This window comes from Python bivittatus, unplaced genomic scaffold (genome assembly GCF_059951505.1).
Source record: "Python bivittatus isolate LINGU-HERP-01145 unplaced genomic scaffold, Pbiv_v1 ctg000580_np1212, whole genome shotgun sequence".
NCBI lineage: Eukaryota > Metazoa > Chordata > Lepidosauria > Squamata > Pythonidae > Python > Python bivittatus.
Window position 1 is genome coordinate 25021803 of NW_028277087.1, and position 23986 is coordinate 25045788.

The window sequence follows — 23986 nt, forward strand, 5'->3', positions numbered from 1 at the left end:
AAATATATATGAATTTTCTATGCACACCAACCTTGGATTTCTTCTTTCTCATCCTGTGGATACGAGAGGCAAGTTGAATTGTCATGAGACTTTCTGCATAACTTCCTGGGGAATCTGATATGTGGGCTAGCATGGTTGTTCTGCAGTTGATGTTCCCAAGCGACTCTCTCAGCAGCATTGTCAGCTTGTTATCCCTATGAAGCATGCACAGATATAAACAGCGGTCTGAAATATTTACACTTCTTGCCATTATTTTTCCAAGCACTCTATCTCTAACTGATCACAAGCTAATGTGTAAAAAATCTCAGGTTCACATGAAATTTTGTGATCTTTCAAAAAAGGAAGAGACAGTCTAATCCTAATTCTACGGAACAAAATCAGCTTGTGTTTTATTTTAGACTATTATCATTACACTAAAGAGAATGGAGAACTCTGCTCATTAGCCTTCTGAAAGACTTTCTCAAAATAATCATTTTTCTAGTCAAATAACTGAAAGAAACAGTTACATGTATCTTACTCAGACACAGCTGAATCATTTTGGGTTGATCATAGGAGAAAAGAAATTGAGATGCATTATCTTCCAGCCAGTATATGACATGTCTACAAGGTAAATAGTAAGGCTCTGAAAAGCTATCTGAAAGACATGACTCTGATACACAAAGAACAATTCACTTACTTGTATGGCACATGCTTGGCACCATTAATTAAGGCCAGAATGACACTGCCCAATGCAGACAGAGAGAGGCAAAGGGAACTTCCTCCATCTCGACTTTTGCTTAGTACTTTTTCACAGCTTCCCAGGTCAATGAGATGTAAACGACTGCGTCCACCTGACACTGAAAAGCCATAGGAACACAGGTATATACTAATTCAAGCCTGTTTAGGATAATCAAACCCTATAATTCAAGAAACAAGATAAGCAGTATTGCTGTTAGGCAATGACTGCATGATAGACAAAATCAAATAAACCAATAATAATATTGAACAAACTACTAAGAGTCCTTTGAAAAAGATTTGTAAACTATTAGTTGCTTAGTTCTGGCCATCACATTTTAGGGCAAAATAAATGCAAACAAAATAGTATGTGCATGTCTGTGTATGTCTGTATTTAAATAACAAATGAGCATATATATCTTATGGTTTAGAATAGTTTTAAAAGAAGACCAATGTAATGAACACAGCATTAGTAAGGCATATCTTGAATTCAAAGGTTATTTTTAACTGTGCAAACTTGGTCACTGAACTTAATGCTTTAAGATTTCCACTTATAGTTAAGAAGCAATAGTCAACTTCAGATGACACAGAGATATCAAGCCTTGCAAGGGACATTGATAAAACTGGATAACATTTCCTAATTCTACTGGTCAGGGAGAAGTAACTATCTGTTAGCTACCTACAGCTATCAACATCTAGCAAACATCTCATGCAGAAATACCTCTCCACTCGTGCAAGAGGTACACATTTCCATTTACGTTCTAAATCCCAATGAGTTATCAGCTGGGATTTTTAACACATATGAGAATATGCATATTCCAATCCACACAGCTTTCTATCTAGTTATCCACTGATGTGGCACAGTAGTTAGAATGGTAACACTAGGACCAGAAAGACCCTTAAGTAGACTTAGACTATTCACTATTCTAATTCGTTCATTCATTTCAGCCTAAACTACCCCAAGGACTTCTTGAAGACAGAATTGGGAGGGGCAGCCCACATGTTGACTTGATCTCTTGGAGGAAAGGTAAGGTACTACATATTAGGTTTCCAGACTAGATATTCCAAAGAGCAATCAGATTTGCAGTTTTCTTGGATAATAGAATCAGCTTCAGTGTTGATTCTGGATTTTGATAAAAATCATTGTACTTCTTTTTAAAAATCAGTGCAAGAACAAAGAGATTTTGAGCCAAATCAAATCAACATACTTCCTCCTTTGCCACTCTTCTCCATGCGATATTGATATATATGAAGAGTAAAAAACATGTGTGAATTCCTCCGATCTTCTTCATCACATTCTGGTTTGCTAGTACTTCTAGCAGCCAGCGCTGCGTCAAGGAAAAAAGCTGCTTTCTCTGCTGTTGGGGCCCTCAATTCACTTTGATTCTGAAGCTGGAATATAAACAAGAAAACAACTAATTAAGAGGGAGTGAATGATCCCTGCTTCCTGAACAGAGGAAGCCTCAAGGGTGCTAAGAGAAACAAATAAGTGCACTGTGGGGCTGGAGATTAAAAATGAAAAAGTCATTAAAAATATCTTTTAAAATTGGTTGGAATTGTTGACAGATTAAAATATTTCAGGAAAAAAACAAATGTCAGGAAAAAAGGAAAAGCCAGACTTCCCAACCTGCCCTGAGATTTTATACCTGTGTTCCACATATTGGATCCTCTCGTAGGTAGACCCCTGGGGACTGTCCATCTTGAAGACTGCCGGTGGCTACTTCAGCTAACAAATCCTGAAGGTTTTCATCTTTGCCACTGATCTCCACAGCAGATACTCGAATTGAGAAACGAGTCCCAGTCTTCTCCTTGCGCTCATTGATTAACTTGAAGAGCCATGAGATAGCACATGGTACAATGCCAAGGCTCTGTGTGGATTTATCTTTTCCAAACATTGTGTAGGATTTGCCTAAAATGGAAAGCAAAAGGAAATGTAATTGGCCCACCAAGCATGCTACTCTAGTCACAGTGTCAGCTTGCCCTTTCACATATGAAGTGTGGGAATTGTCCGTTTTCTTATTCCTTAGATAGAAGGAAAAAGGAGGATTCTCCTGCTCTCCAGTTCACCTCTTCTAGTTCTGGCAAGGATCTGTTTTGCTTTTTATATTTTGGGAGGATTCACATGCACCAAGACCAACAAGTGGCTTATTTATGAGTAATTAATAAACAACTGAACTGCTGGAAGAGCTGACTTGCTGGTGACAGGAGAAGAAAGGAGGATGCAATGGTGTTTGTGAAAGGAATGAAGCCACTACCCCCACCCCCCATCGTCAATCTTCCCAATGCAGAGAATGGATATTGTCTTTCCTCAGATAAGAACATAAATGGAGGAGAATTTTTAAAAAGCTGCTTCATCTGCTCTCATTTCCCAACAAGTCTGTTCATGAGGTCACATGGCTGGCTGTCCTTAATGCAGCCACGCTCCTCATCAACTATTCTAACAATGGAAACACAAAGTATGCCATCACCCATAATCCCTGTGTAGATATTTCAAGGAAAACCAAATTAGTTCTTCACTCACAAACAGCTAATCTTCCATCATGCAATCAACTGGGAACAATCCTAAATGGGGAATTGCAGTGTAAATTAGGGAAGTAGTGGAAGATAAGCCAGTTCCAAAAACTTGCCAGCTCATGCCTATCAAGAAGAATTTTGCTATTTGTGAGAGGGTACTTCTGGGGGGCTTACTGCATTTTTAAAAATGTCCTAGTTATTGGCAATACTTGTCATCTTAGGCTAATGAAAGCAAAGGACCTAATTCTGGGGTCTTGCGGAGAATCCAAGGCTCCCTATCCTTCATTTGGGACCTATAATCAGTGAGAATAATTAGGAGTAGATCTCATAGAATCATAGAATATAAGGACTAGAAAGCAATTGGAGACCTTCTAATCCAATCCCCTGTCCAGCTCCAGAATCCACTAGCATAGCATCCCCAACTGATGGCCTTTCAGCTTCTGCTTAAACACCTCCAGGTCCAACTGAAATCTAGTTCTATTATTTCTTATCCTGTCTTCTGGATCAGCTCTGAACAATTGTACACTGTCTTCTACAGTAGCAATCCTTCAGATACTTGAAGACAATTAATTATGTCTTTCCACAGTCTTCTCTTCTCCAGGCTAAACATATTCAAAATCTCCAGTCGTTCCTGGTTAATCTTTCCTCACCTCTTACCATTGGCTGTTCTCCTCTGGATACCATTTGTCAGGGTCTTTCCTAAAATCTGGCATCTAGAACTGCATAATATTCCAGGTGTGGTCTAACCAGTGTAGAATAAATAAGAGCAATGGCTTATCTTGAGCCTAGTATTACACTTCTATTAATGCAGCATAACATTTAAATGGCATTTGATTTCTGCCAATCAAGTGCTTTGGAATTGTATCAGGGGCCTCATGATGGATATTCCTCCCCACATTGGGACAGTAATTTTCTACCAGTAAAAAGGTACTTCTTTCCTATTCTAGTTTACCTCATACAGTTATCCAAAAAAAGCCTAGGATTGCATTTTAAGACAAATGGAAATATTTATTCAAAATCAAGTTGGATTTTCCATATATAAAAAATCTACTACTCATACTGCAGCTACAAATCTCAATGGTAATTTTCCAACTGAGGGATAAAAATGGGCTATAAGCAGATAACATCTGACTTATAAAAAGAGGATACCCTGTTCATACATGCCCTCAGATTATAGCCAATGGCACACACCTTAACAATGGGAGAGAAGAGATGCAAAAAGTAGCTTTTACATATTTCATTATTAATCCTTTGGTATTTACTCAATTAATTTTTTCATCCTTTGTAACTTCTTTTTACCTAAAGCCAATTATTTTCTGCAAGCCTTTTGCTCTGTTTGAATTTTGTCACACCTGTCCCTGCAAAAGCCTGCTCCTAAAGAACCTAATAGATGCACATAGCTACTTTTTACCTTTTCTCTAATGGGGTAAAAAAGAAAAAAGAAAAAAGAAAGAAAGAATACGCACAAGTTAAAGTCCCAGTGTAGAAATAAAGCAGGAGAAGTTTGCACAGCTAATTAAAAAGAAATTCTAATCTATTCATATACTCCAGGTTTATTGTTCCAAGAGCTGACAGCATGTAATTACCAGGTTGACACAGTAATTAACTGTAACGAATTTGGGAGCTCACCAAGCTTGACATGGCCAAAGCAAAAGATGCAACCATCTGCACCATTCACGACAGACTGGATTACTTCTGCTACTGTTCCAGAGCATACCTCAGCCTAGTAGAGAAGTTGGAAGTCAGTTAAAAAGCATGGACTCAGATGCGTTGTATTGTTCTTTTTACACAAAAATAGTGGCTCTTAACACAATATACTGTAGTTGTGCATTTCACAGCATTAGTCATACTATTCTAGTGGCTAATATTCCATTTCTTTCCAATAAAATCTATTACCTAAGCCCAAAATGATTTCCTATCCCAGTACAGAGTATCAATTCTGTGATCTCAGTTACAAAGGAAACGCTAGCCAACAAAGCATAGGATTAATACAATGTCTCATCATCCATCTTTTTCCAATACCAGCAGGCCGTGCACTGCCAAGGAGCTCCCTGAAATCTAAGCTTAGGGGAAGGGAATAAACTCAGCACCCCAAATGAAAATTTTTGGAACTTTTCTGTCTTAATATTAATGACAACCACATCCACTGGAACACACAAAGGCCATGCTTTTAGGTCTCATCTGTGTGCTGGGGAAGGAAAGAGAAATGCTACCCAATAGGGAGAAAACACATTTCCTTTTTTCAAATGTAATGGAAGCACAAGAAATAGAAGTCCAAATTATGCACACTTGCTCTATTACTGTTTTTGAGCTTCAGTTGCGTGTGTCATGCCAGCTTTATGTTTTCCTTTACTGGCCAGGGAGCCATTCAGAACAGCAGTAAACCTTCTGCTGCACCATATGTATTTGGCCTGATTCACTCAGACAGTTCCTCAGCTAAACTTCTGTTTCATTGCCATTTTTCTCCTGACAACCATAATTATAGCTAAGGGTTACATTTGTAATATACTGTAAATTTAAGGCCAACTAAGTTGCCACATAAACTAACCTTAGATCCTCATTTTGGATAAACTGTTGACCTTAATCGTGGTTAACATTAACAATCTTTACTCATAAAAACAATGTGCAAATCAGCTATAAGTCCACATTTCAAATTCTGATCAAGTAGAAAACACAGATTTGTTAGTTTTACAGTACATTCAAATCATAGGCAGCTGTAATTCTTAACCAAAATCAAGGCTACTTAGGAAATTCAGGGGAAATTCATGCTACAACAGAAAGGAAAGGGAGCCATAAAACCCACTGACACCTGACTCCATGTCTCCATCTTAGTAATCTAACATATTAGTGGAATATTACATCTAACCAGCTAAAATGAGAGGTCAAGACACACCACACTTAATTGTATTACTGAATTAACTTATTTTCTGAGTTCCCATAATATACTGAACTATATTCTAATCAAGCAGCCTAGGTTCATGTAACATGCCAAGCCACCAAAAAGCTTAATCAAGGTTAGCATATTATGTTAATGCAGCCTTTTCCCATTGTTTCTGTTTGCCCCGCCAGATCCAGCAGAGGAGGCATACTCCGGGTCCCTTCCATTAAACATTGCCATCTTATTGGACCAAGGAGTTGTGCCTTCTCTGTAGCAGCACATGCCTTGTGGAACAGCATCTCCTTGGAGATTCAGATGACCCCAACCCTGTTAGCCTTTCATGAAGTCCTCGCTGTTTCCTGGGCATTCAGGCTAAGTTAGGCAAGCTCTGTTGTAGATGGGATTTTAAGACTGGAATGTATCATTTACCTTGGGCATCATGGGTTATTATTTCTAATTGTTGGGTTTTTTAATCTCTGTGCACTGCCCAGAGTCACTTCTGTGAGATGGGTGGCCATATAAATTATCGAAATACATAAATAAATTCTGACTGACCTAGTCAAGTGTGTTGAGTGAATATAGCAATATACTTCCAGAACTGGGGAGGGCGGGGGGGGGGGGGAAATCCAATGACAGCAAGTTAGGATATACTGGGCACTTATATATGAAATAAAGCATACGTTTTAGCATTTATTTAGTACTTTTTCTCTTTTTATTCATGCCAACTGAATGAGAAAGGAAGAGGGAATGGCAAGAATTGTGGAGAAGGATGGGTTATTTCTCAGTCAGAGAAAAGAAAAAGAAGAGAACAAAGGCGTGGTTGGGTGGATATGCCCCAGTGGATGAAGGAGAGCAGACCATCTTCCTAACACCTTTTCTTCTTTATTTTGATTTCCATGCATTGGTCTCTGTTGACAAAGTAAACAGCAAAGCTAGTGAAACATCCACTGTCAGCTTGAATTTCAAGTATAGGTTATTTCAGTCTTCCCACTGTCTGCAATGGGACACTAACTTGTCTATTGTGAAAATCCAAACATCTTTCTAATGAAAGGTTCCAGGGCACCTTGTAAGGCATGTGCTAAGGGTGCTAGTTAGCCTGGTGGCCTCCTTGTATTGTACATATATGCAGTACAATCCTTCCAATACACATGCATAAGATTGCAGGCTGAGAGTCTATTTGAAACATGAGTCATTGTTCTGCAGTTATGCATCGTCTAGAAAGACTGGCAATGATGGGCATCCATCTTTTAGGGAGACCAGCCATAACATATTTTCTCAAAAAGGCATGCCTATGTTTCCTCAAAAACAATATGAAAATCATTGCAGTATTACAGATTTCCCAGTTCCTTATGGGCTAGGGACTATGAGAAGTGAAGTCCACATACCTCTAGGAAGGACCACCTAGATAAAACTAGACAATCCATTTTATTCTGTCCTTCTACATTCAACAAAATATTTGACGTTCTCTCATAACCCAAACCCAAACCCAAACCAAACCAAACCCATAGCCCAAACTTAAAAATGCTATGCCACAACTAAGACTAAAAAGAGATATGCCATTGTGAACTGTGCAACAGTAAGTCACAAGTTGTATGTGTATGTTGCTTTAAACTACACAAGAAAGTATAAGAGGAATATAATCACTGAACAGAATTATCTCTACAGATATTGCTTCTTAATTTCACATCTGGGCTAAATTAAAACAGCGTGAGACCTTGCAAACTGACTATTAATTAGCATGCCTTCCCAGTAATTAAACCAACTAATTCAAAGGAAAAAAAAAACTGTAAAAGCAGGAAAGAACACTCTTGCCAGAATTAAAGTGCCATGGCAGCAACCCAAATTATGAGCTTTATATGTTCAGCTTTGGTACCTGGGAAGCATCCTGGGGGAATACCGCATCAAAGGCAAACATCTTTGGGACAGCCACAGCTCCTCTTCGGTGACTTGCATTAGACCCACTTGTAGATGGGTCATAAAGTGTGATCTGCTTTTTTCGTGAATCTACCTTCAGAAATGACATAGATTCTGATGTGTTGTGTGTTCCTTGTGACGGGCAAATTCTCACCATCACTTTCACCTAAAAATCATCAAAAATATATGGATTTTAGTCTTCAACTCCAGGTAAACAATAACAATGTATCTCAAATCCTTGCCTTTCAGTGTCTGTACAGCACTGAATGAGACTATGAGACCATCTAGCTATTTAATATACTGTATATATTAGATGGCAGAGGATTTCATACAAGGGTCTTTCCAAGTTCTTTCTGATTTTGACCTTTTGCATACAAGCATGTGCTCTTCCACTGAGCTACAGCCCATGCCTTAAGCTTGAATTAGCCTTCAGAAAAAAATATATTATTGGTCATATAATTTCAAACACAATGGTTTTCCACAAAACCTTCACATATTCTACCGCCTTGCCTCAGTGCAGATGATTTCTTATACATGCATAGTGAGCTTCCCACATCATGCTCAAAACATTATACAATAATGTACAAAGGAGAGATAAAGAGGCCAAGAGTAGGTAACCTTGCACATTCATATTTTACTCAATCTAAAACATATGGAGGAACTTAATGTTACAAGCTGCTGTCTTCAATGTCTGTAAAGAGGGAAAAGACAAATTCATGAAAGATAGTTCTATCAGTGGCAATGAATCATGAGAGCTAAACAGGACCTCCATGTTCAAGGCAGTATATCAATAAATATCAATTGTACTGTAATGCCAGCATTATGTAATGTTTAATGTACAAAATTTGAATGAGAAAGATTCAGGTTCAAGTTCTATTCAATTACAAATCTGAATGAAAGACTTTAACTCAGTCACTTTCTCTCAGCCATGTTTTTTTGTGGAGATAAAATCAGGGGGACACCTCTCTCTGTTCCAATTTACTTTTTGAGCTCTTAAGATAAAAATCAAGAATATATAAACACATATACTGCATACATATATTTTCTAGCCAAAAATACACTGGATTAACTAAACCATGTTGAAGATAGAAACAGATTTCTAAAAAAAAACACCAGTTCAGAGTGCTTTGCCATCTCTAAATATAATTATATATTTACCTATCCTAGGAAATATTTCTCAGTGTGTAGGCCTGAACATTATTTTTTATGGAAAACAACAAGGTTAATTATCTACTGAGGTATTTTTGGCTAGAAACACTTCACTACCAGGAATACAGCACTCTTCAAATATGTTAGCTCTGGGAAATCACTCTCTTATTTTAGCATTTAGGTTTCTTTCCCTCCTCCATCTCCCCCACCATCTAAATGTGATATGAATACGACAAGACAGTCCTAGAAAATAAGTGAACCTTAAAATAAAATAAGCAATTGCTTCAAAGCGAAAATGTGTATTGTAGGCGACACATTCAAGGCTACTTTCCAATAAAAGCTGCATGAAGCTACTAGCAGTACATGTTAGAGGTTCCTCTGACCTTGAGAATGTTGCCAAGGGGCCAAGTAAGTAATATTTTCTGTACAAAAATACACAAAGAGGATATCAATTCAAAAGTGCATTGGAGTATAAGGAACTATAGCCACAAATATTCTCTGCATATATTGGTAAGTGGCATTTATCAGGTTTTGTACTTGTTACACCAAAACTTACTTCAGTCATCATGATTTTACCCTGATTGACCTTAGGAGAATGTTAGATTTCAACAAAGGCAAACTGATCTTCCAAAACAAATGAGTTTATAAAATAAAGTGAACCAAAACTGACTTTCTCAGCAACTAGAATCTAAGAAATGTCTTAATCAGGCATGGTCTTCAATTATGTTACAAGAGGAATGTCAGACTCATAGCATTTATGTCCCTTAAAGCATTTATGTTCCTTGGTTTATCTAGGAAATGGGAGAAGACTCTTTCCACCCAGTTAAAAGGATTGTTATGTTTTTGAGACATCTTGGCAGGCTTGAAAAATACAATACCCGAAACAGCAAAATAGAGAAACAGAAAGGAAGTAGGAACCATATCCTGATTGCAAAATTTGAATCGGGCTCTGACAGGAATCAGCCACAGAAATAAGTAGAACAAGTTAACACCTCTGAATATACAGCGAGCAAAGAACATTGCTTCATCATAATTCTAACTGTTCATATCTAAAATTAAAGACTGGAGTTTGGAGGGACAATTTTTCAAGCCTTTCCCCCCCTTTTTTAAGAAGCTGATCAGTACAAGAAATTGATGTGAAAATAGTTTCCACCCTGCTCTCTCAAGAATGAATGCAAATAGAAATGTTGTAAATCTCTTCTATTCAAGTTTTATGGGCTGGGGAACATATACTTTTGCATAAATATATAATATTTATATTCCCAATTTTTTGTCTGTCTGTGTCTGTGTGTCTGTGTGTGAGAAAGGGAGAGACAGAGACAGAAACAGAAATTGATTCTGATGTTCAATATAGTAAATGGCTCTACAGCAAACAGATTAACAGTAAACACTGTAAAACATTCCAGTCCTGCTTCAGATAACAGAGAAACAGTAATTTCTCCTGAAGTTATGTGATCAGTTAGCCACCTGTGTATTACAACCCAGAGATTAAGAAATGTTCTTCTCTCCAACTCCTATCAGTTCTCTATTGTATATCAAATAAGAACCATGAAAGAAGAAAGAAAACTACACAAAAATAGCATGTTCCATGGGTTTGTGGATAAAATACATGGCATCTCTTTCCTTTAATTCCCTCTTCCACATCTGGAAGATGTGAGGCCATCATCAGATGGGGTGAATTAAAGCAGGTAGCCCTGAAAGGAGGAGGCAGCTGGGGATCAAAGGGAGATCTCAAAGAAAAAAAGCCAGTTTCTTCAAAACCTCACAGGCCAATAACTAAGATAGTGATGAAAATCCTTCAATCACTATTCACTGCTCTAGGCATGAAGGTGCTTCCCTGAAGGTCACAACCTACCCAATCAACAAGAGCAAGAGAAAAAGCCCAGGCTTTAGTTCCTAAGGCTATTGCCATGCATTTAAGTGGAGCAAAGAAAATAAAAGCTATGGATGTAAAATCAGTAGCACAAAGCTAGCAATTTCAAGGAGAAAAAAAAGAAACGTGTAAGACACTAATTTCCATAATTCATTGCATGTCAATATTTCTCCCACAAACATGCAATCTCATTTGTGCATATTGAAAATTACACAAATTTCGGAGTATGAATACACCAGACCTGTGATGTATTCAATTTTTTTGTTCACTTAATTATAATAATATTTGTTTTGTATTTCTCGCACATGTAGTGGCAATGAATGACCTTATCTTAAGAATGAAGCATTGAGGGTTCTATACAAAAATGCTCAGATATGTCTTAAGCTTGGAATTTATACATCTCTTGCACAAAGTTGATCTACTTACGCAGATAAAGATGCAAAGTTCCTGGTACTGCATCATTTCAGACCAAATGGGTGAGTGCACACTCTTTCAATATAAAAATCCCCCTATTTACTGGAAATTACCAGTATCTTCTTTGATATGCTGTGATTGATTCTATGTACAGAGGATTGGTTTAACATGAAAAAACATTCACACAAATAAAATTCCACCTAAGTCTGAACTGATCCAGTCTAGTAAATTATTTATCTACATGAGTGTCCATAGAGTCTTTTTATGCTGTGAGCATAAAGAAACCCTTTTTAATTACATTCTGAGACTCCAGATATTATATACATACACACATACACACACTATGTCCTCTTCCAGGAAACAGCAGCAACCATCTGTGTGATCTGAACTTACCTCTGCCACTATTACATCTGAGCAAACTTAGGAGATTTCAAGAAAAAAAAATACAAGTATAAATATCTTATTTTCTCATCGATCTTTTGTTCCATAGTGGCTAAGCAGCATTTAAGTGGAAAGGATCATGAAGGAAGAGCTGCTGTTGAGGGATTGCTTCTTTAAAATCATTATTGAGGGAGTTTGGAAATGAGAAGCTATGTTTAGAAATACTATAGAGTCTTGTGGCAGCTTGTCCTAGCAAAGCAATCCACTGCTATATTTATTTATTTTATTTTTATTTATTTATTAAATTTGTTCCCACCCATCTCCCCCCAATAGGGGACTCTGGGTGGCTCACAACTCATTAAAAACAATAAATAAATATACAGTTAAAAGCCTATATATACAGTTACAAAAGATGAAGGAAAAAGTCCAGGAGGCCGATGATTCAGGGCAGCAATGCCAGGCCTCTAAGGGGCTGGCCAACCCCACACTTGATGACTTCCCTCCCCACCCCAGGCCAGATGGCAGAGCCAGGTCTTCATATCCCTCTGAAAGGCCAGGAGTAAGGGGGCCAATCTCACCTCCGGGGGCAAGATGTTCCAAAGGGCGGGGGCTACAGCAGAGAAGGCCCGCCTTCTGGATCCCGCTAGTTGGAGCTCTTTTGCCGAGGGGGTCCGGAGCATGCCCTCTCTGTGTGATTGGGTGGGATGGGTTGAAGTTGTGGGGAAGAGGCGGTCCCTCAGGTAACCTGGTCCCATGCCATGTAGGGCTTTAAAGGTGATATATAGACAACTTCTACCCCAAATGAGCAATATCACACTGAAACTGTATGACTATGCAGTTACAACAGAGATGGATCTGACTATGCACAAATTCACCATACTCCTACCACCTCTGGAGATTTTTCAACTTCCACTGTTGTGTTATCACAAGTGATTGAGGAAGATTAAGGAGAGCCCTCAACTTCAGAAAATGAGTTGATAAAACAGACAGATCTGATGCATGAAATCAAGATTCATGGTGCCCTACTATTCAACTTCCAGTCCCTCAGAGTCTTGTACTCCTCCATGCAATTAGGCAGAAGCATATGACTCTAAATGCTGACTGGTTCCCAAGGCCCCTGGATATATTAAAGTCATCTCTTGAAACATTGCTGGATAGGCAGAACAAGCCTATGGGTACCTCCTTTGAATCGTGCTTGGAAAAAAATTGATACTATTTTCCTACTGGAGACACGGTATGAGGATATTTCTTCCCCTTTTTTTGTTAAATGTTTCCTCATGCACCCTTCCACCAGTGAAACTGGATTTGCATGGAAGGGCAAGTGGTGGGCTATCAACTTTGATTTCAGTTGACATTAAGGGAATTATACAGCAGAGGATTGGTCTGATAGTGATCATGTCCAGGTAATCCAGGTAGCTAGTAAATCCTTTAAGTAATCCACTGAGATTACTTTTAGAAGATTACTGACCAGACTGGTTGATTATTGTGACAGGGAAAAATTGAGGATAAACCATGACAAAACAAGGTTAGTGTTATTGTTAGAGGTGGCCAGTTAGTGCCCATCACATAGAGCAACCTCTTTCTTTAAATACTTAGGCATTTCTTTTCAGCAGCCCCTTGGATGGAAAAGACACACATCTACTCTCTTAGCACACAATGGGGCTTATCCTGAAGTTTTTCTATTCCAAAGAAGGGCAGTTAGCAGTACCTGCACTCAAAATATTTGGTGCTAAAGATATTATACGGGCTGAGATCTGGGGGTGGGATGAGAAGGTCATTGCCTTCTTGGAAGTAGAACAAAACAGTTTCCTAAGGAAGATTCTGGGTGTCCCTCAGAGCACTCCTGCTATCTATTATAGGATGGAAGTGGAATTACCCTCAATCTCTTGCTCTGCTAAGATATTATAAGAAATTTGAAAGCCTCCAAGATCCCCAATTAATTGAACAACTTCTTCGTCGTCGTTGTTGTTGAAATCAGTGGATCAAACTTCCATTGCCTATCCTACAATTGCATTTCCTGCCCCCTTTAGAGGAATTTAGTTCTAGGAGCATTGAAGAAATCAGAGATAAATTTTTCAAATGGGATGCCTGTAGAGATGCTGTACAGCTTCATCTTGGTACCACCATTATAATAAATATAAAAACCTCCCCCAATATCTGGTCAACATACAGTAATTGAGGAAGGCTTTTACATTTCTCCAGTTTTAGACCATGCCTACTGCAAAGGGAGATTTTGTAAATGCCCAGTGGAACAGAGCCTCTGCTTTGAGGTGTCAACCAAGTGGGGACATCATCCATTACATCCTCAACTGCCCTATCTAGCGGAAAAATTCTGATGATAAACAAACTGAAGGGATCAGACATCAAACAACTGGACTACCTGCTTGGTTATGTGATTCCAACTGTTAGTAGCTTTTGCCATGCTTCCTTTCTGGAAATAAATTTTAAAGCTCTTTAGTATTGGTTCCATCTTAACTCAACTCCCCTGCATGCCTTTTCTTTGGTTATTTTTCTCTGTTACTTATTATTACTAATTTTCATTTTTTTAAAATTCTATGTAGTGTTGTTACAACCTGTGATCACAACAAATAAACTTACTGATTGATTGGATTGTGACAGCTTAAAGTAAATGTATTATGGCTTGGCCCATAATCCACAAAAGTTTATGCCGTGCTAAATTAGTTTGTTTCACAGTACAATAATATTTAGTAGTGTTTAACTGAGGGAAGACGGAGTGGGTTGTAACACCACAGCTGCAAAGAACTCACCACATGAACCAGTTTTGCCCTTGCCACCATTAAAATGACATCCCATGCGGCTCATGGCTACTGCAAAGAAAACCCCATTCCAGCTATCTGTGCACTTGGATGGCTTAGGAAAGGACTCTCACACTACTCAGCCACCTCTACCATTCTTTCAGTGGAGCAGAGGGCCCATTTTAGCTACCTTCACAGTGAGAGGCATTTATATGGAGGAAATGTGAGGAATGAGTGGAAACAATATGAATGAGAAAAGAAGGTAAATCAGAATAGAATGGAATTAGTGTTAGCAATTAATGAAATAACAGTATCTGTTGTCTCACTGTTCTCTATACAGGTCTGCTTCTATATTCTGTTGATGACAAAATTTCCTATACTCTGGAACAAGGACAGGACCTTGTAGACATTTATGTCAGTAACACAGCAGACAAAAAGCCCTAATGAAGGTCTTACAAAAGTGCACTGAACTTATGGTGACAGAGAGAGATTATCCCTGTCCCCCAAAGTCATGCTGAGAACAGCATCAGTATATACAGTGAGGACCTCTGCCTCCAGATATTTGAGTGTATTGTTCATTTCCACAGAAGCTCAAACCCTGATAATACTGACTTTGTGTTCTCATGGAAGCAAACACACATATATTTGTAGATGTTGGAGGTCTTCTCAAAACTGTTGTCCTCACTCTTCTGGTAAAACTACACAGCGACAATTTTGCGGGGACGAGGAAGGGTAGGCCTTACCTCCTATTACTCATCTGGTGAATTCATTGCCTTTTTAAAACACTTTAATACGATTTTCTTCTATTTTGTTACAGGGCAGGGAACAATATGACAGACATACCTTTCACGTTGTTGGTTATGTTAACTGCATGATCATAATCTGCGGGTTTAGAAATCAAGCTGTAAGGGTTCTTCTACAAACAAATTATAATTCCTGCAAATTATCCTAAAACAAATGCATGCATGGCAGCCCCTCTAAGCATCCTCATAAGAATGGATGCTTGTCTTTATTCATGAGGCTGTCTGTATTATGCAAATTACAAAACTATCTTGCTAATTAACTGCTTCAGTAATTCATGTGGGTTTTGTACATAGTAGGTTAACATTAAACTGCTGAACTTCTCAGATTTATACATTTCAGTTTGAGTCCAAGAGAGAAGTGGTGGTGGGTGGGGTGTTCAGCAGGATTAGTGAGGGAAATCCTATTACAATCCAAAACTACCTGGTTAAAAATAAATAAAAATAGGTGGGAGATAGTTTTTCAAACTATTTTAGGAAAAAGCAATTGAATATTAAAAAAAACTGGAAAGTTCTTTGAAACAAGTGGGGAGAAAGTAAGTATGTATCTCATGACAGTTAAAATATACACTATTTAAATGTCAATACGATAGAGGGAAGATAGATGCAAAATTATCCCTAGAATTCCTTATCTTATTTTTCTGGTTTTCAACATGCAGTGCAAAATCAGTAAAATAAGGTTACAGAAGCAACACACACACTTTGAAATCCTTCTATTCCTATCATTTTAAGGGCATGTTAAGTTGATGCTGAAATGAACAACAAACGAATCAGGTCAACGCTCCCTTAAACATTAATGTACACATATGCAATAAAGCATGTAAAGTAGAGCATAAAAACAAAAAGGAGACATTTCATTTAAACATATTTTCATTTTTGGAGCAATTAAGACTGATAGCATATATGGAAAATACTACATAGAACACAAAGGCCACATGGAATGCAGGAAGTTGCTATTACACTAAATTAGATTACTGCCTTCTCTACACTGATTGCAAATGAATGTTCAGGTTTTCCAGCAGAATCTTTTCCATTCCCCCATCTAGAATCTCCTATCTATAGGGCAATGCATTATCATTGAGTTATAAAGATTTCTTCCTTGGCTTCTGCACGATAGCTCATGGGCTGCGGCCTGCAGCAGTATTTTCTAAGTGCTGATGATACCACCCAACAAGGCCCAGGGTGCGATGTGCCATGTAGATGCACAGGCTGGGCACAGGAAACAATGCAAGAGGAGAAGTGACACAGCAAATCACCATGGCCTAGCCATGCAACTGGCACACCAATGCTTCTTATGTTAAATAGTGCCACCCTCCTGGAACTTCTACTCACCTTTGCACTTATTGGGGGAACTCATTCCTTTTGAGGCCATGTCAGGCTCTCCAGGCAAGGGTAACAGGGAGATGCAGTTTAGCCTAGGAAGACTGGGTGGGAATATGGACATTATTTGACATTATATCCTTCCAAGATTTTTTTTTCAATTTCCTAATCTAATCTGCATTCATGGGACACCTTGCTGGTCCCCAATGAAGTACAAACCAGATCTGACCTTGACTGAACTTTGAAAAGCTAACTGCTATAACCTGGCATCCACTGAAGACCTCTAAACGACGCTCTTGGGGAATAGCAAACTCCTTTAAGATCAGTTGCATCCCTTCATTGCTCTAGATAAGACTCTATTTGTTCACTTTTATCCAAGCTAGGCTTCCAGACATTGGTTCAGGAGACCTACAGCTCCTGGTAACATGAAATTGAAATAACAGAAGAGTTGAATATTCTGTATTTCAATAAAATTGAAAATATTACTTTAATGCCTTAAACAGTTTGGGATTGAATTACTGGAAGGGTAACTTGTATCACCTACATCAACTAAGATCAGGAATGGAGGTCTTCTTGGCCTCTTTTGAAGTTTGTTAAAACTTCTCATTACTGCTTATCTTTAAGGAAGTCCTAAAGGCTGGTTTATTTAACTAAACATTTATTTTAATGAATTTTACTGCTCTCACCAGGGATCATCTAGATATGATTCTAGTATTTTGGAGAAGTGATTTTGAGTTTTAACTTGCATTGGATTTAAGGTTGATTTTATTTATGTTTTATTATACATGATAATACGAGTACATAAACTCTTTAACAGTGCTGGCCCATCAACATGCAAACAAATAAATGTGGGCCATTACTTAAGCTGAGATCAGATACTGTATAATTTCTCTGAAGCAAGGATGGCCAAATGGCAGATCTGCTATTAGCCCTTTGGGTGATTTACAGCAGATCTGCAAAGGTTTCTAACTCTTAATAACTGAACAACAAAAAACCATGTTTTCCCTCTTCGATTTTATTCCTGAAATCAAGAACATATGGATAGAAACCAAATTTCTGTTACATACAGTGATTTGTACACTGAACATAAACTCCTGGACTGTGACACAAAAATTATTATTTTTGCAACTGGCTGCCATTTGCCCAGTATATACAGCTTTGGAGTCTTTGGTGCTCTCTGAATTTGGTTGTTTGTTTGCAGATATTCCATTATCCAACTAGGTAACATCCTCAGTGCAAGTGAGTGTGGGGTTTGCTCCCTGTTTATGTACAGTAGCTTGCCCTGCCAGTGTTGGTGGGGGTGTGGTTTTCTCCTTGGTAGTTCCTTGATTAGGGTATTGTTTTCTGCTTGTTTGCCTGGGGTTAATCCCTGCTTATCTGGGTGTTAGTTGCCAGAGAGGATCTCTGTCTTGACCTCTGTCTGTCTTACTGATAAGGATAATCATTGTATACCATGATTTTCAAGTATGTTTTTCTACTCATCTCATTCCTGCTAATGGCGTTCTGTGGTCTCCTGAATCTTGTAATGATCTGGCACAGGGATGTAGCCTTCTATATATCACTTGTCTATCATTCTACATCTGCTGGAGAGAATGTGTTCTGATCTTTTTGTTTCCTTCTTAGCTTGTTTATTGTCTCATTTGAAGGAGAAAACCACACCCCCACCAAAACTGGCAGGGTAAGCTACCATACATAAACAGGGAGAAAGCCCAACACTTACTCGCACTCATGGTGTTACCTAGTTGGTTAATGAAATGTCTGCAAGCAAACAACCAAGCTCAGAGAGCACAAAGGACTCCACAATTCAACCCTGAGCTACATATATTCTCTTCTATTGGATATACAGCTTTCTCCTACTGTTGCTACTTTCCTATCCTTGAGCTTGCAAAGAAGACTAGCACTCTGAAATAGGTTGATCCCCATCTTGTCATCATTGCCTTTATTCCCAGTCACTGCCAATCATCTGACTTCCTTCCAAGCCAATGGATGACAAACCCTGAGGGATTTTACACACCTTGAGGCTATCCTTGGATGGTATTGGAATAAGAAGGTAAATACTACTTTACTACTGGTGTAGCCAGGAAAATCTATGGCTATTTCACTAATGAGCTAAAAAGATGAGAACCACATCATGAAGACAAGGAGGGAAGTAAGCGTTGCCAGGGCATGACTATGCTGTGATTATGGACAACTGGAGACTAGTTCTAGTGAAAAACAAAATAGATTCTGCATGCCTATAGTCTACTCATTCCTATTTGAGAAAAAGATATAGTTGATTTAGTGTGCACAAGGGACAAAGGGGAATTTAACCCTTTTCTTACTCAAACCTTTTCCCTGAAGGAGACCACCATACCCAGTTGTTTTTCTTTCCTTATTGAGAAAAAAATATAGGAAAATTTTAAGAGGTCTGAAAAGGATATAACAGCCCCATTCTGCTTCTCCTTCTGCACTTTAAGGTGTTTCCACTTTAAATCTCCCACATTCTTACCAGTAAGTTGTACCACCATATCATGTACCAAGGCCTTCATTCAGATCTAAAATGTTCCATGGATTTAACTGCAATTGACTATATAACTCTTGCAGAATTGGTTCCTAGATATTCTTCATATATTGCTTCTGATAACCTATGGTACATTTATATGCAAGAATTGCTATTGCCAGGAGAACAACTATCAAACTCTCTTGGGAGAACCTAAAAGTACTTTCGTATTGCTCTTTTTGGAATATAGCTTCTATTAAGTGACAATTGATTCTCTTTTCCCCAAAGGCTTGCACAAAATCACTCTTTTTTTCAAAGTAGGTACAAAATGAAAGAAATATGTATTCCTGTGCACCTTTCCACCTTTTGCTTCATCTATTAAATGCATTTACTAGAGAGACTATGTTTTTGTCTATATCAATCATTCATACAATGCAGTAAACAAAAAGCAGCTTGGTTTATTATTTTATTATTACTTTATATCATCATTATTAATCTCTTTTCATTCCACCTTACTTCAGTCCTGTAGCAGAGATTACTATTATTCTAATTTTACAAAATGCCTTCAGTTTTTAAAGTGGAGGGCAGGGGGTTTGACCAAACTGAAGGCATAATTTGAAGTCTTCCAGGCAAATAAAGTGATTTATACTGGAAATTGCACTGAAGTCATTAGGAAACAAGTAGCAATAAAGATGACAAAATTAAGTAGCTATTTGTTATCCATCCAACAACTGTCATAAGAAGAAATGGTTAGGACATACAAGCAGTTGAACAAAAAGTCTATATAAGATCAGTAAATCATGATAGGTTATGGCTGAGGAAAAGAAGAGATAAAGACAAAACAAATGTTATTTTAAGAAATGAAAGACAACTAAATATATGATTTTTCAATTGACATGTTAGGTGATGGATTTTTTTCTTCTCCTGGTTCCCATGCATACGCACACACAAACACTGCTTTCAATTGCTTAACGCAGAAGGATTCTATCCTTCCAATAAATTTTAAAAATTGAAAGGACTTACAGAATAAAACAAACACCTATAGTTACTCTGGTAAGTGATACTAAATTACAAAGCATGTGCTGAATAGAGCTCAAAGAAAAATAACATTCTGCATTGAAAAAAGCTCTCTACAATTCCAGAAAGAGGGAAAAGGAAGTCAAATTAGAATGCAGTGCAGCACTTGTTATAAAAAGGATGTCTTTTTTAAATACCACAATCTGATAAATTATCTTAAGTAGCACATTAATGTCAGAAACTGAGCATAATCTAACTTCTTTTGGTTGCAATATTAAATGGCTTTCAAACATCTTCCTTACTACTCTGACATTAAATTTAACAGTGCTCAATGAGACTGCACAAAGAAATTATTCTGTTTTTTTTTTTATTCTATTGCACTAGATCATTGCCTTTTAACAGAATTGAGCTAAAATGACTGGCACTTCTAAGTAACTTGCAGCATAATATCTTATCAAGAGGACTATATGCATTCTTCAGTGTATATTAAGTCTTAAAGGGATATAAGGCTGCCATTTTTTTAAACTTGGTTAATGGCCTACAGACAGGACTTATCACTGGTATGAGTTCATCCCACAGTTAATTTGTTGGCATTAATAATGATTTACATCAAAGAACATAAAATACGCCATAAGAAATTGCTCTAAGCTTGTCTACTTCCAGATGTTTGTGATACCAACTGCCATGAGACAATGGAGGTATCTTCAAAGTATTATCACATCACTTTATTTCAAAATCAAATACAGATGTAGATCTGATTCATGTACAACAGTAAGCCACACTGTGGCTCACCATGTTGTATAAACCAACCAACAATAGTTTAGGCAATAAACCAAAGTTAAATAAAACACAGCTGAGTGTGATACATGAATCAAACAGCAATATTTCCAATCTCACTAACTTTGATTAAAACTAGATTTTGCACTTCCTCCTACCTGTGCAATATGAATTCACTGCAAGCTTCATGTGTCAGTTTAACTCTGATTTAATATTATATCTATACCTATATTGTTTATGGTGAACTTTAATCATATATGGTTAGAGTTTTATTAAGCTGGAAAACCTGATGTTACTGTAGTACAAACATTACTCTAAAATATATCAAAAGAACGCAGAATTCATGCTTGTCAGGAAAATATGTGGGGATGGATTCTTCATTCGCTTCTGAAGCATCTTTTCCTTAAAGGAGGTTTTAATACACTTCTTGCCTTGTGTATTTTTAACATGGGAATGATGGTCAGCTCTCTAAACAGTCCTAAAATGACCTCAAACTACTGAGAAGACTGGAGGGAGTAAAAGCTGGTGACAATTGGTTAATTTGAAGAGGTCACTTTGTAGGGATTGACGTTTTGGCTCTTTTTTAAAGAGTTCTTCCAGACCTTGTAATTTAAGAAAACCTGTGGAAGGACTGGATAGCGGAAGGGTTGGATTTAATATCAGGTGGGAGGTGTTTTAATCAGTGGGCTAGTTGGTTGTACCACAGCAGTCTAGTGAGAGGAGGCTAGCTGGAGGTATTGCAAGAGTGGTATTGGAATGAGTAAAGGGGGTTCTTACTGTAACTGTTCAGAGGCGCTGAGTGCTAGGCAAAAGTGCCTCTGATATTAAGGACCCCTGGTTGGGTGCTGGCTGGATTGTGTGTATGAGGAACAGGGACAGCAGGCTGGAACATGGACTGGGACACAGACAGGGGAGGGAGGAGGGCTCTGAAGAGATGAAGGCAGGTTTTAAAATTTCAGCATTGACAGGTAGAGGGAGGTACAATGGGAGACGAGAAGTGGGCCGCTCACAGGGACCGGGCCACAGGTATATTGTTCCTGTGGCTTGTTCCAGCTTCTTGAACTCGCTCCCGGGCCCTGGCTGGCAGACTTCAAGGCACTGGGTTGTTGGCGGCTGCTGCTGAGCACCAGTTCAGTATGTAATAAAGCCACCTTGATTCATAACTTAATTGTAGATGAAAAGCCAATCTGGCATATATTACCAAGACTTGGCTGGGACAGGAGGGGGGGATTCCCCTCTCTGAGATGTGCCTGGCCAACTTCTGGGTGTGTCACCAGCCAAGACCCTAGGGTAGGGTGGGGGTTATCCAAGAAACCTGGGAGGCATCCAGGGGCTTTGCTCCTCAGATTACCAGGTGTGAGACATTACTAATTAAGTTGAGCATTAATAGGAATCAGTTGGGTACCAGCCTCCCTGCTGTGTAGCAACTTCCCTGCCTGAGCTTCTTGACTCTGTGACTGGGCTGGCAGTGAGGTTCCCCAGGCATATGGTCTTAGGGAACTTTAATTTGCCTTCCCTGGGTGCAGGGTTGGAGATGCCTCAGGAGTTCATGGCTACCATGGTAGCCATGGACCTGTCCCACTACTACAGGAGCTGCAGCGGTTGCCGGTGTATTTCTGGGTGCAATTCAAGGAGCTGGTTGTCACTTTTAAAGCCCTGCATGGCTTGGGACTGGGCTATGTAAGGGCTATCTTCTCCCAATAGTTTCTGCCCGTCCAATTTGGTCTAGTAGATTGGGGATGCTGCAGATGCTGTCAGACAAGGAATGTCAGCTGGCAGGGACCAGAAGACGAGCCTTCTCAGCAGCAGCCCTGCCCTTTGGAACATTCTCCTTTGGAGCTCAGGAATGCCCCGACCCTGCTAGCCTTTCGTAAGGCTTTGAAAACCCGGCTATGTGCCCAAGCCTGGGGTCCCGAAAGTGTCAGGGGCCCCATTACCTGGTTGCACTGTTAATTTTTATGTCACTATTATGATAATTCTCAGCTGCCTATATATATAATTGTAATTGTTTTAATGATTGTGAAATTGTTTGCCACCCAGAGTCACCTGGATTGAGATGGGCAGCTATAGAAATTGGATGGATGGATGGATGGATGGATGGATGGATGGATGGATGGATGGATGGATGGATGGATGGATCTAGCTGCTGTTAATGGTACTCTTTCCAGCTCTATAATTCTGAGAATAAATTCTACCATAACTGCACTTAAATGTTAATGCAACTTATTTTTGAGCTCTCCCAAAATGCTTGCATTTTTGAAGTTTAAAGCACTAACCTTTTCTTTAGCTCAATCACAGAGGAAACTTTCATCTGATAAGGTAATTTAGAAATATGTACACTGGGGAAAAATTCTTGCAAGTTATAATATGTTTCTTTAGTTCTTGTGCTCTTTTATTAGATTTTTAAAAGCTGTTTACTTTACAAGAGAAAAATGTCCAATAAATGACAACAGTTTAATCGGGCGGGGTGGGGGATAACTTGCTAAATGAAAACACATGTTTCCATTCCACACCCAAGTCAAAGCATCTCCCCAGATCACCTTTTCTATATACATGCTTATATAGTCAAAAATAATCTGTAGTCAGAATCTTTATGGCAGCAAAGAAGGGTTGTAGTTGTGATAGAAGTCCACAAGCTGTACATACTTAGTAGTCAGGTTCTGCAGGCTTTGGGAGATCAAGCTACTGATCCAGTTTGCTGCAGATATTTCATCCCACATCCCAGCTAGGCTTCCTCAGTGCAACGGTTGAGAAATGCACTGAGGAAAACTCACTGGGAATTGGGGGAAAACATATGTAGCAAACCTCATCAATATCTTGGTATTTATCTTCCAAAGCCTGGGGAGCCCAACCACTAAGCAGATATAGCAAACTTGGCCTACCTCTCTTCCAAACACTTTTTGTCAACAAGCTGTACAATCCTATCTCTGATAGAGCTCCTGGACTGTCAGTGCCAGATGAAGACCTGACTTTTTACTTTCACATTTGGGATTTAGCAAC

General features: G+C 38.6%; 1 protein-coding gene across 1 annotated transcript in view; it reads right to left on the reverse strand.

Annotated features, from left to right (window-relative positions):
* KIF26A (kinesin family member 26A) overlaps nt 1–23986 on the reverse strand; it is a 171138-nt gene that overhangs the window by 18788 nt on the left and 128364 nt on the right. Inside the window, exons 6-11 of the mRNA XM_088149779.1 lie at nt 7980–8186; nt 4858–4951; nt 2361–2623; nt 1923–2106; nt 677–836; nt 32–194 (exon numbers count right to left, since the gene is read on the reverse strand). Of these exons, the coding sequence (XP_088005905.1) occupies nt 32–194; nt 677–836; nt 1923–2106; nt 2361–2623; nt 4858–4951; nt 7980–8186 (1071 nt within the window). The remainder of the gene's footprint in view (nt 1–31; nt 195–676; nt 837–1922; nt 2107–2360; nt 2624–4857; nt 4952–7979; nt 8187–23986) is intronic.